Here is a 12,332-nt window from a genome sequence, read left to right as displayed (position 1 = left end):
AAGGGGCAACTTTCTCCCAGACAGAAGTGCTGGCAGAAGCTATTGTTCCTTTGTTGAGCCCATCCCCAACCCAGCTTACAGACACTGGCAGATGCCATATCTGAGTTTCCAACAACCTCGCTAACACTGTTCACCCCAACTGGGTGACTCCCTAAAACTCTATCCCACCCAACTTGCAGGCATACCCAAGCTGCTTCCTGTGGCTTTTCCATACAAAAGACCTGTCTTGGCTCATGCTGAGGACTTTCCTAAACTCTCTCAAAGGTTCCCAAACCCTAAGCAAGCAATATCTGGCCTCAGCATGTGCCATAACTCTTGTGAGCAGCCTCAAGCTCAGCACTACCAGCAACCAACCTTGGTTCGCAGCTTATCCTTTCCCAGGCACCTCCAAGCCCAGCACAAGTAGCAATCATCTGGAGATCCCTTGTAGCTCATACCAAGTGGCCCCGGGCAGGGCACAAGCAGTGGCTGACCTTGGCCTACAACAGAGCCCTTTCCAAGAGGCCCCAGAACCAACACACTCTGTGGCCAGCTTCAGACCAGACCACAAATGACCTCCTCCACAAATGACACACCAAAAGGGCAGACTGGGATGGCACCAACACTCCACTAAAGCAAATCCTGCTCCATAGGGTCAGCCCCTCTACAACAGCTCGTCCACTGTAGTCACAACCAGTCCTCACGACCAATCAGCCTGAGGGTCAATCCCTCCATTCACATGCAAACAGCAATCAAGGCTCAACTACAACAGGAGGGTGCACACAATCTACACAAGCACCCGGCTCGGGTGACCAGAGAGCCTGTGCCACTAGGCCCCATGGGACACCTACTACATAAGGCTATTCTACTAAGACTGGGAGACACAGCAGCTCTACCTAATACACCGAAAAATTGGGAGGCAGCCAAAATGGGGAGTATGTCCCAAATGAAAGAACAGAACGAAGCACCAGAAATAGAACTAAACAAAATGGAGACAAGCAGTCTACCAGATGCAGAGTTCAAAACACTGCTTATAAAGACGCTCAATGATCTCAGAGAAAACTTCAACAAAGAGATAGGAAAGATAAAAATGAAGATAGAAAACATAAAAAAAAAGAAAATAACAGTCAGAAATAAAGAATAACTGAAATAAAGAATACATTAGAGGGAATCAATACATTAAATGAAGCGGAGAATCAAATCAGTGATTTGGAAAATAAGGTAGCAGAAAACACCCAACAGCAAAAGAATCCAAAAAAATGAAGACAGTTTAAGGGGCCTCTGGAACATCAAGCATACTAACATCCACATCATAGGGGTACCAGGAGGAGAGAGCAAGGAATTGACAAACTTCTTGAAGAAATAATGACAGAAAACTTCCCTAACCTGGTGAAGGAAATAGACATACAAGCACAGAAAGTGCAGAGTCCCAAACAAAAAGAACCCAACCAAACAGGCCCACACCAAGACACATCATAATTAAAATGTCAAAGGCTAAAGACAAAGAAAGAATCATAGAAGCAGCAAAAGAAAAGCAGTTAGTTATATACAAGGGAGCTCCCATAAGGTGATTTCTCAACAAAAACTCTGCACACCAGAAGGGACTGGAACAAAATATTCAGTGATGAAAAGCGAAGACCTACAACCAAGATCACTCTACCCAGCAAAGCTATCATTTAGAATCAAAGGACAGGTAAAGAGCTTCCCAGACAAGAAAAAGCTAAAGGAGTTCATCACCACCAAACCAGGACTACAATAAATGTTAAAGGAACTTATTTAAGAAGAAAAAAATCAAAACTATGAATAATAAAATAGTAATCTACATATTTATCAACAATTATTTTCAATGTAAATTGATTAAATGCTCCAATCAAAAGATTGGGTGGATGAATGGATAAGAAAACAAGACCTTTACATTGTTGCCTACAAGAGACTCACTTCAGATCAAAAGATACACAGAGGCTAAAAGTAAAGGATGGAAAAAGATATTTCCTGAAACTGGAAAAAAAAAATCTGGAGTAGCAATACTTAACCAAACAAAATAGACTTTAAAACAAAGGCTATCAGAAGAGACAAAGAAGGACCCAGTAATCCCACGTTTGGGTATTTATACGAAGAAACACAAAACACTCCTTCAAAGGGAGTATGAATGTATGAATGCCATACATTCATTGCAACGTTATTTACAATAGTCGAGATAACAAATGGATAAAGAAGAGGTAGAACATCTATACAACGGAATACTATCCAGCCATAAAAAAGAATGAAATCCAGCCGTCTGCAACAACATGGATGGGCCCAGAGGATATTGTACTGAGTGGAGTAAGTCAGTCAGAGAAAGACAGATGCCATATGATTTCCCTGCTTTAACTCAGTGAGTTTAAAGTGTTCATGATCTTTCTGCATTTTCTGATTTTTTTTGCTTTTCAGAAAATAACATGAAATGTTTCCTTATAGTAAGGAAATATAAAACACTTCATTTTGAACAAAATATTGATATAACATTTCCCTGTTTTGTTTTGTTTTGGGGGGGTGGGGGAGGGTATTTTGTTCTCAACATATCAAATCCACCAGTACAGAAATGAACCAAGATCTTCTGGCTTCAAATCTGCAGTCCTTGACACTGTATCATGCCATCTTAATCATTCACATGTATGTGGCATTATTGTCCTTTATATTAATTTACCCTTTAAAATACTGATATTTAATTACAAATTCCAGATAAGTAAAGTTTTATTATATATTAAAAACAACCATCATCTCTGTTCACATCCTTATAAAGAATCAGAGGACACTGTTACTAAATAATAAAGGACACAGTTAAACCCAAATTCTAGGTTAGAAGAGGCAGAATAAAACACACAATCAGTGTTAGACTTAAATATGGTTGTACTCCAAGTTTGACAGTTTAGAAGTAATTCCAAACAAAAAGAACATTATTTTTGTTATAGAAATAAGTATTAATTGATTGCCAGGTCACCCCCAAAAAGTTTAACTTAACCCATAATTGGCAGACACATATTTCTAGTATATTGTTATCCCTATTAAACACACATTACCAACCCATGTAATACTAAAATAGGAAGAAAGCCACAAAAGGCTAATGACACTCTACAAATCATGCCAAAAACTGGTCATAACATGGTTCTTTTAAGACAGAGAAACTTAAAAAGTAAGGTAGGAAGAAAGCAATCAGTGAAAGATAACAGATTAAGGTCTACTTCTCACTAGTTTTCTCTAGAAAAGTGGTTTGTGAACTATTTTATCCTGAGAAAAAAAACATTATGCTAATCAGAAAACCAAAAGACTATAGTATTTTTTTAAGGCATATGGAATTTTACTTAAGGTTAAAAAGTAGTCCATTAAGAAATGTCAAAAAAAAATTGTATTTGCCAATTTGACATGGGGTCAGTAGCTATCACACTAGAGAGCACAGAAATAGAAATTTCCATCACACAGAAAGTTCTACTGCACAGAGTGCTATAATGTAGACAAATCATTGTTTTCTGTCTAGGTAATTATAAAAATTCTTCCCATAAAACTGCAAACATTTCCCCTTGCATTTGACACATTTTTACAAACTTCCTAATCACGACATTGATGATTATTTTTTCAAAGATGACAACAATTAAAAGGGCAGTGTTTACTATGTGCCAGGAATGATACTATGTGCTTTGACTCGTTATCTCATTTCATCAAGTTCACAATCCCTTATCTGAAAGATAGTTTTCAGATTTTATCAAGTTAATACTGTACAGAAACCATATGCTGGAGAATACCCTCCGAAGGGTCCAGGAGAGTACTCAGGAACACACTGGAATGAATACTAAAAGATAAGGGAAGACTCTAAATAACTGCTTATCCGTTAGGTCATGGTTCTGCCGTCATACATTAGTTCAGAACAGGTAGCCCATCCTCCAGTGCGATAAGGTGCAACTGCACTGCAATTTTAAAATCACAGATCTGTCACTTTTTACCTATTTTGCATCACAGAATTACTAAAATGACTCCATTTCCCTGAAGTTCAAAAAAAATCATTTCTAAGATTGAGCAATTGTTTTCCCCCCTGGTAAATATACACATACTATCCTAACAGGAAAGGCCTAGTTATTCTCTTTTGATGAGAGAATTGATAAATATATTTAAATACAAATTCAAAGTTGTATTTTGTCACATTTATAAAATGACACATATTTTAATGCGGATACTTAATTCAGTTGGATCTAGCAATTTAAACATTTCCTTATTTATTTCTGAAAGGAAAAGAAAGTATAACTTTCAGTTACACAGTGCTTTTATGTTCTAAATCAGCTTTGACACATTTTCTCACTGTCAGGACAAATTGTGACCAATTTCCTAGAATCTGAAAATCTTCCTCACTCTTGTTATGTTTACAAACCAGTGTATATCTTAAAAGATTCCAAATAGATGCATTTCACAAAAAGCACAAGGGTAAGTTTATCCACACATTTTAGTGTAATTTAAATATCAGGAATTAAAATATTAACATTTAATAGTGATAAAATATAAAAGTAGGCTACATATTTAAATTCAACAACAATGTGGCCATGTTTATATTCAAAATTATGAAATATCACAAATATGAGCATCCAATAGGAGTATTTAATACATTATTTCTATGAAAAAGATTATACTTTCTCTTGGTTCCTGATACGGCCTTGCTGAAAAAGATTCAGTGATTAGGTTATGGGAAATTGAAATAAATGCTATAATATGAAAATAACTTAATCCAATACTTCTTATAAAAATTAGACCTCATTACTAGTAACTAATTAACTGAACAATTATTTAGCTTCCTCATCATTACTTCATTATAGCACACTAGTCACACGCTTATAAGCTGGGAAAACTTCCTTTGTTCACTAAATTTATCGATCAAAATAAAAATTTTACTGATTGAAATGTAGCTTAGCATAATTTGTCAAGAGCATTGACTCTGGAGTTAGACTTCATGGCTTAAATCCAGGTTTGGCCAATTAGTATAATGGCAATTTTTGGTGCGTTACTAACCTTTGTATCTCAATTTCCTCATCCATAAAATGGGAATAATAGTATCTACCTCATAGGGTTGTGTGAGGATTAACTGAAATGATATATGGAAATACTCAGGAGAGTGCCCGGTACACATTATGCTCCATACAAGCATTCACTATTATCACTATTATGAAAGCTTTTCTGAAATTATAATATATTAATGATAGATACCACTTTATACCATTAAAAATTTCTCTTTCCTCCAGTTTCCTGAAAAACCTAAATGCATTATTGAAACTCAATATCTGAAGAAACCCTCTGTCAGTTTAATAAACATCTATTACTAATTCATATATTTACATATTAGACCTCTTTAAAGTCAGATTAAGGTTAAGGACGGAACTGGAAACATATTCTTCCACATCTCATAACTTCAAAATGCTAAATAAAACCCAAATGATACCATCTCACATACACAGCTATGCCCTAGTCTAATGCAGCAACAAATAAATGGTTGTTGCTATTTATCCCAAAAATTCCCAAGAGAAGCAGCAAATCTTATTGAGAAAATTATCAGTTCAGTTTTGGACATACTAAGTTCAAAGTGTTCATAGAAAACTTAGTGGACATTCCAGGAAGCAATCAGAATTGCAGACCTAAAGTTAGGAAGATTACCCTCAGAAGTTTATCACTTCCTCCTGTGTACTACCAGGGAATTTGTCACATCCCATTACGTGACAATTATTTGTCTCCAAAACTCCTTTCTACTGCTAGACTACCTTGAAGGCATTTAAGGGGTCAATAAATGTTGATTTAAAAAAATTCAAAACTTCTTTACACCTGAAATCTATGTAATTTTACTAACAATTGACACCCCAATAAATTTAATTAAAAAAAATACAAAACTTGCAGAACTGTACAATTAAAAGAGGAAATTTTAACATATGTAAAGAAAACTCTTATTTTAAAAAGTTATTTTTCAATCTGTGGATTTTAAATAAAGATGAAATTTTCATTTGGAAGAAGTCTTACAAAATATAAGTAACATGTAAACAAAAATCCTTTTTTTAAAATTTCATCACATGCAAAGTACTAAATGTTACCTAGCAGTCAGACCTGGCATCATCACCAGGTCTATCAACCTGAAAAAGAATAACGTAAGTCAAGAAATACATAAGGAAGAGAAAGCCCAATGAAGGCTTCTTGAAGTGCACTTACATTAATTAAAATTTCTAAGAAGTTTCTTAAAATATCTGCACCGTGAATTGAAAAGATTTTACTTTCTAATTTACAGGCTACTTGAGTTCCATAACTTAAAAATGAAAAGCCTCTGGGCCATTCCAGCGCACATTATTCAAAGAGCTGTGATAAGCAGCATCCAGCAAATGTGCTCTGTTGTAAGCACTAGGTAAGGGAAAGCCGCTGTCACCCCCAACCCACTAGCAACTGTTTGCTAATCCTTTAATTTAAAATCTGTAGAAGCACTTCCTACAGAATGCTTCACTGGCAGTATTTACCACCCAAACTTAAAATATGGTCGAATCTATCAAGGCTCTAATAGTAGAACAGACTGGCTGACAGTTCTATATTTAACAGTAGATCATGACAATTTCATTTGTGCTTGACAACTAGATACCTGAAACCATTCGATGGAAATGAGACTACAACATTGTCAGTTAAGTTAGAGGGCTGGGACACAAGAGAAAAACAGGTCATTAGTGGTGAATGGGTGGGGAAAACAGTAGCAGTAGAGGATTAAAAAACAGTAATACAATACAAACTGGCTCAGTGGAACTGTAAAACTGCAGGGGAAAAAAAGGTAGGGAGTCACAGAATGAAATTCCTACAACACAACAACACAAAACAAACAGTCTTAAGTTTGCACTTTCTCATGTGAAATCACATAAGCAAGGATCAAATGTTTACTGATTGTAATGTTATGTAACAAAAGCCTAAAAACCTTGTACCAATAGAAAATATTGGTAAATTAAAAAGTATTCCCCCAATTTTCGCCCTACACTTTTGCTCTATAAAGCAATTCATAAGGGGGAAAAAAATAACTTCAGACTATAAATGATGAATGTAACTATTAGGAGTGGCCTCTCTATGAGGTCTGAAATAGAAGGAAAATGTACATTTCTTCCAAAGCTATGGCCAACAATAACTTCTGCATTCTGAATCCAGCTTAAGCACATTAGTTGGGAAGATGTTTGCAAAAGTATTTAATATGAAAGTGCTGAATTTAGCTTTTATTTTATTTTTCTCTGTTTTCTTAAGTGGCCTGCAGTCTATCAAATGCACTAAGTAGTACCTCTCCTAAGGATAAATGACAAAAGGAAATATAGCTTTCTTCGTATAGAGAGCTGTTTCTTCAGATCAGGGGTCATCAAACTTTTTCTGTAAAGGGCCATAGAGTAAATATTTTCAGTTTTACAGGCCATGTGGTCTCTGTCACAAATACTCAACTCTGCCATGTAGCATGAAAGCAGAGATAGATAATGGATAAGCGAATGAGTGTGGTTGTGGGCCAGTAAAACCTTATTTTCAAAAACAGGCAGCCAGTCCATGGGCCCATGGCCATAGTTTGCTGACCGCTGCTATGGAGAGTATTTTTTACCTACCGACAAATATACCGCTGTAATAAATACCACCAAATTTAAAAAATGATGTCTGGGATTTGCTTTAAAACACTGTGTTAAAAAAAGGGGAGAGTAGGAAAAAAGGTTAAATAAGACCGGAAAACACAGTTATTGTTAAAGCTAGATGATGGATGCATGGGATTCATTATACTATGCTCTATAATATATATAGTATATATAATGTTTTAAAACAAAGTAAATCAGTGAACTGGTTCTACAGGAAAATGGATTTCCTCATTTTTCTATAAACCTCAAACAAGTTTAATGTTTTAAACATAATTAAAATAATACAACATAAAAAATTCTTAACATAAAGCTACTAAACAATGAAAAAACTTCAATAAAACTAAAAGTGTATACACTAAAAGTATAAACAAGCATAAACCCTTACAATTTTCCATAATTTAAGACACAGACTCACCTCATACTCTCCTAAATTAATACACTTATTTTATTTTCATCTTATCTCACAAAGTGTGTTTTAATTCTGGATTTTAGAGTAATTATGTTATAGGGTATGTATTATTTATGTTATCATATAGTAGGTTTATTTTTTGAAATGGATTAACAAATAATTTTTTTTTAGTTTCTGAGTTTTAAACTCTAAGCAATAAATATTAGTAGATACAACCCACACAAAAAAGGCTGTTCCAGGTCTTCAATATAATTAAGAGTGTAAAGGGATCTTGAGACGAAAAAGTTTGAGAACCTATGACCTAAATGTTTCCAATGTTGTTTAAAGCATGTTCACTAAGCAAACATTGGACATATACTCAAACTCATTCTTCCTTTGAACAACAAACATCCCGCAGTGAAGTTAATCCACTGTGAAGGCCATCAATACCCACCCACAAGAGGAAGACACTTACACCTTCAAAAAAACACATTGTGTTAAAATTGACAGGTGTATCAGGAATAATACATCCACAGGAAAAGAACTCTTAATGTGTTGTCCCTTTATGCAGATAATTATCTCATGAACCCATAAAGAAAAACTATGTGCCAACAGAAATTTCTAATAGATATGCTAATTAAATCAAGATATGCAGTCTCACTCAATGCAAGAAGCTTGAAATCAAGCTGAAAGGAGCCTTAGGAAAGAAATCTTAATGATTGCAATTTCTCAGAAACTGCATAAATGTGTTTTTAAATGTCCTAAGTTTTTTCTCAATGTTCTGAAATACATTGAGATTTCACATCCTATCAAAACTCAAAACTAAGTTACATTAGACTAATAGAATTATAGTAACATTTGAGAAAAACCGAGAACTTCTCTGAAAACATTTCAACTATCCCAGAATATAATCAACATCCAAATTTTCTAACTCTAAAAAAAGTTTTCTAAAAGTTTTAGAAAAAAAGTTTTCTAAAAGTTTCTAAAAGTTTTTTCTAAAAGTTTTCTAAAACTAAACTAGTAATAAATAATTCATAACACAGATAATAATTAGAGCAAAAAGGTTTATATAATTATTCATTCTTTTATAAAGGCAAACCAATACTTATTTTTCTAATATAGTCCCATTGTCGCATTTTTAATTAATTTTGCCCCTTCTGCATATGGCTATTTAAAATGCTATCAGACAATTTCATTTTTAGTTAAGTACAAGTTTCCTGGTTAAGTTTATAAATTTTGTTATTTCTATTGTCTTTTATAGACATGAATAAATTTAACATAGCAGTAAGATGCAGTGACATACTCACATCATACTCTGTAATTCTGCTGCAAAGCTTACAGACTTTCCTGCACCTCTCCCACTACTTGAAGTAGCAGTAGACATTGGGCTGGCTGCAGTAGTATTCATCTAAATAGAAAAGAGAAATAACACTTACAAAATGTATTTAACCATAAATAAATGCATCGAAAACAAAAGCAATTATAAATTACTTCAAAATATATAAAAATGTTTAAATTTCTGATGTTTTGTGTAAATCTGATTTGTTCATACTTTATTTTCTCCATTAAAATGAAATAGTAAGATGGAAAAAAACTGCTTCGTCAAGTAAGATACCAAAAAATTACTCGAGTGATAAAACATTTCAGTACATATCTTATAATAATGGAAGAAAAATACTTATTAAAATATTTTAATAGAAGTCAATGGCTTTCAAAATGTGTTCCAGAGAGCCCTAGAACTCACTAGCAATATTTCAGGGAGCTCCCACTGGCCCCCAAGCACATTGCTTGCCAGTTCCATCCAGAACACCAGAACAACTCTTGACTTTTTTCAATTTTATATATTGGGGTTCCAAGTGAGATTTCATTTAAAGAAAGAGTTGCACAGCTGTAAGGTAGAAAATTATAAAACCACAGCATAATCCAATTCCTATTTGAACTAAAGCCTCCAATACAAATAATACAAATAAAATCAATCAGTAGATCAGAAGTAAGCATTGTGATACTTTATATAATCTTATAGTTAAGTAACTCATCCATTTTAAACTGTGACTTTTTTCCCCAATAAAATTAAGCTGATGTATAATGGGAAAATGAGATGTCCATTCTAATATATCCCATTGTATTTAATGAATGTGGCAGTCCCATAAATAATAATTAGTAAAAATAACATTAAAATAATTAAAGTAGATAAAAGCCTCAATTATTACACATTAAGTGCTCAATATGAGTAAATGCTAGCTATTTATTCATGATCATATAAACTTTGCAATACTGTAACTTTCCTTAAAATAAAAATATACTGCAGAGTCTAAAGAAGAATTAACAAACTTAGAACAAATGGTAAAATAAAGTAATACAGAGAACTTAAACTAATTAAGAGGAGTCAGACTGCTTAGGTTTGAATCCCAGTTCTGCTACTTTACCAGCACTTTGGGCAAATTATTTAACTTCTCTGTGCTTCAATTTCCTCACCTGTAAAATGGGAATGATAATTTCACCCTCTTAAGGTTGTTGTGAGAATTAAATGAACTAATATGGCCAGAACAGTTCTAAACACACAATGTTAGCAATTATTATAAACAAAGATCATAAGAATTCTTTCTTGATCTGCTACTAAAAGTTTTTGTGTGACAAATTTAGATTACCCTTATTTCATAATCACAAAAGCTTAAGAGACTTGAATATCTTCACTAAAGACCTGAAGGCAATTCAACAGATATTTAGTTTCCTTATAAAATAAGTTCTGTATTCACTACTCACACCACTACTGCTACTAGTGACCCTAGCTCAAAATCTCAGACATTATCTTTGACTCCTCCTGCACCCTATAATCTGCAGGAAACCAAATAAATTCTACTCTATGTTCTTACATCCTCCCTCTTTTCCTACTGCAATGACCCTCTATGAGCTCTATTTATAGCTAGCTTCTCTCTTTCCATCTCAATTCATTCTCCACATTGCTGCCAAATTAATTTTCTTAACACATCCTCTAATCTGACCACTCCTGTGGAAAATGTTGGCTAAAATCGATAAAGGAAACCAGAACCAGGGTCATTTACCAAGAGCTGGGAGGGAAGGACTGGGCCCCATGAAAGGTGGCTGAAAAAAAAAAATCTACTACAAACCATTGCCGAAGATAGGTCATATATGAAGCTTTTGAGAAGGAAACAGGACAGACATCTAAGACACGAGCCCATTAGCTGGGTGGCTAAATCAAAGTATCCCAATATCCTTCTGAAGCAGGACAAACTATCTGCCAACATAAGCTCTAGCCTAGTCTAAGGGCCCTAATGGCCAGGCCAGTACCACCAGAGGACGCAAAGAAGAGCAACAAAAGGAAAAGTTTCAAATGGAGCCTGAAAACCAAAATTCAAAAACATAGAAAGGAGCTAATTCTGTGAATGACCATCATTTCTTTAAGCCTAAATTTGTCCTATTTTTTTCACAAAGACTTTGGAATAAGTAATTCTCTACAAATAATATAGGAAGAGAAGCATCGCCATTTGGAACTCAGCTTGAAACAAAAATCAAATCACCAGTCCAAAATTGGGGTAAAAATAGATAGGAAACCAAGAATTTCTAGGAACAGTCCTGAAGAATCAGGACAAAGTGATAAAAAAGGAAGCTGGCTTTCTTAAGGACATCAGAAAATGTTTCACTTGTCCCAACAGAAGACTGACAGAGATATGAGATCCTGGAGAAAATGTGAAACTCAAAGATTACGTATTAACCCCAGCTTCCAAAAACTGTTATGATTTAAGTTCATTCTTGTCAGATTTTGAAGACATGCCATTCTGTGGGATTAGACTGTGGCCAAATGTCCTGCGACATTGCTGGAGCACTCTGCCCCTTTTCCATTCTGCAAATCCAGTCACCCTGCTTTAACACTCTCAGAAGAGGAGGCATTTCAGAAAGTAAATTCATATTAAAACCACAGCTTTCTTCGGTTGTCCTCCTACTGCAAATGTTTCACATCAAGAGTATTTATTGGTAAGAGGTAAAAGGTCCCAAACCTAGTTTATTATAACCATGATCATCCTTTCACAGTCAAGTTATTTAATTTTTAAATCAAACAGGTGAATAACATTTTTCTTGACATGAGTTGATAGCTCATTAGAATCTTTAAAATAATTATTTCCCGTACCCACATTTTGTTTGATGATTTAGATAATTAACTTCTTTAGACATTAACTTCTTTACACATCAAAGTCCTATCGTTCCAATGCTTTATTTCCTTTCTCCCAGACATTTAAAAAAAAAAAATGTCGGTTAAAAGCAGAAGCACTCAAGTCAATTTTCTCTAATAAATACAGTTAACATGG

The 12,332-nt window shown here is 34.3% G+C and overlaps 1 protein-coding gene across 12 annotated transcripts in view; it reads right to left on the bottom strand.

Moving 5' to 3' along the window:
- The window catches only part of SUPT3H (SPT3 homolog, SAGA and STAGA complex component), a 469,983-nt gene that overhangs the window by 444,001 nt on the left and 13,650 nt on the right, over positions 1 to 12,332 (bottom strand). For all 12 annotated transcript variants that reach the window (XM_081036769.1, XM_081036765.1, XM_081036768.1 and 9 more), the window contains one exon: positions 9,315 to 9,415. In XM_081036769.1, coding sequence (XP_080892895.1) covers positions 9,315 to 9,415 — 101 coding nt within the window. The remainder of the gene's footprint in view (positions 1 to 9,314; positions 9,416 to 12,332) is intronic.

The sequence above is a fragment of the Rhinolophus hipposideros genome (assembly GCF_964194185.1).
Source record: "Rhinolophus hipposideros genome assembly, chromosome: 3".
NCBI lineage: Eukaryota > Metazoa > Chordata > Mammalia > Chiroptera > Rhinolophidae > Rhinolophus > Rhinolophus hipposideros.
This window is presented reverse-complemented; position numbering and strand designations above follow the sequence as displayed.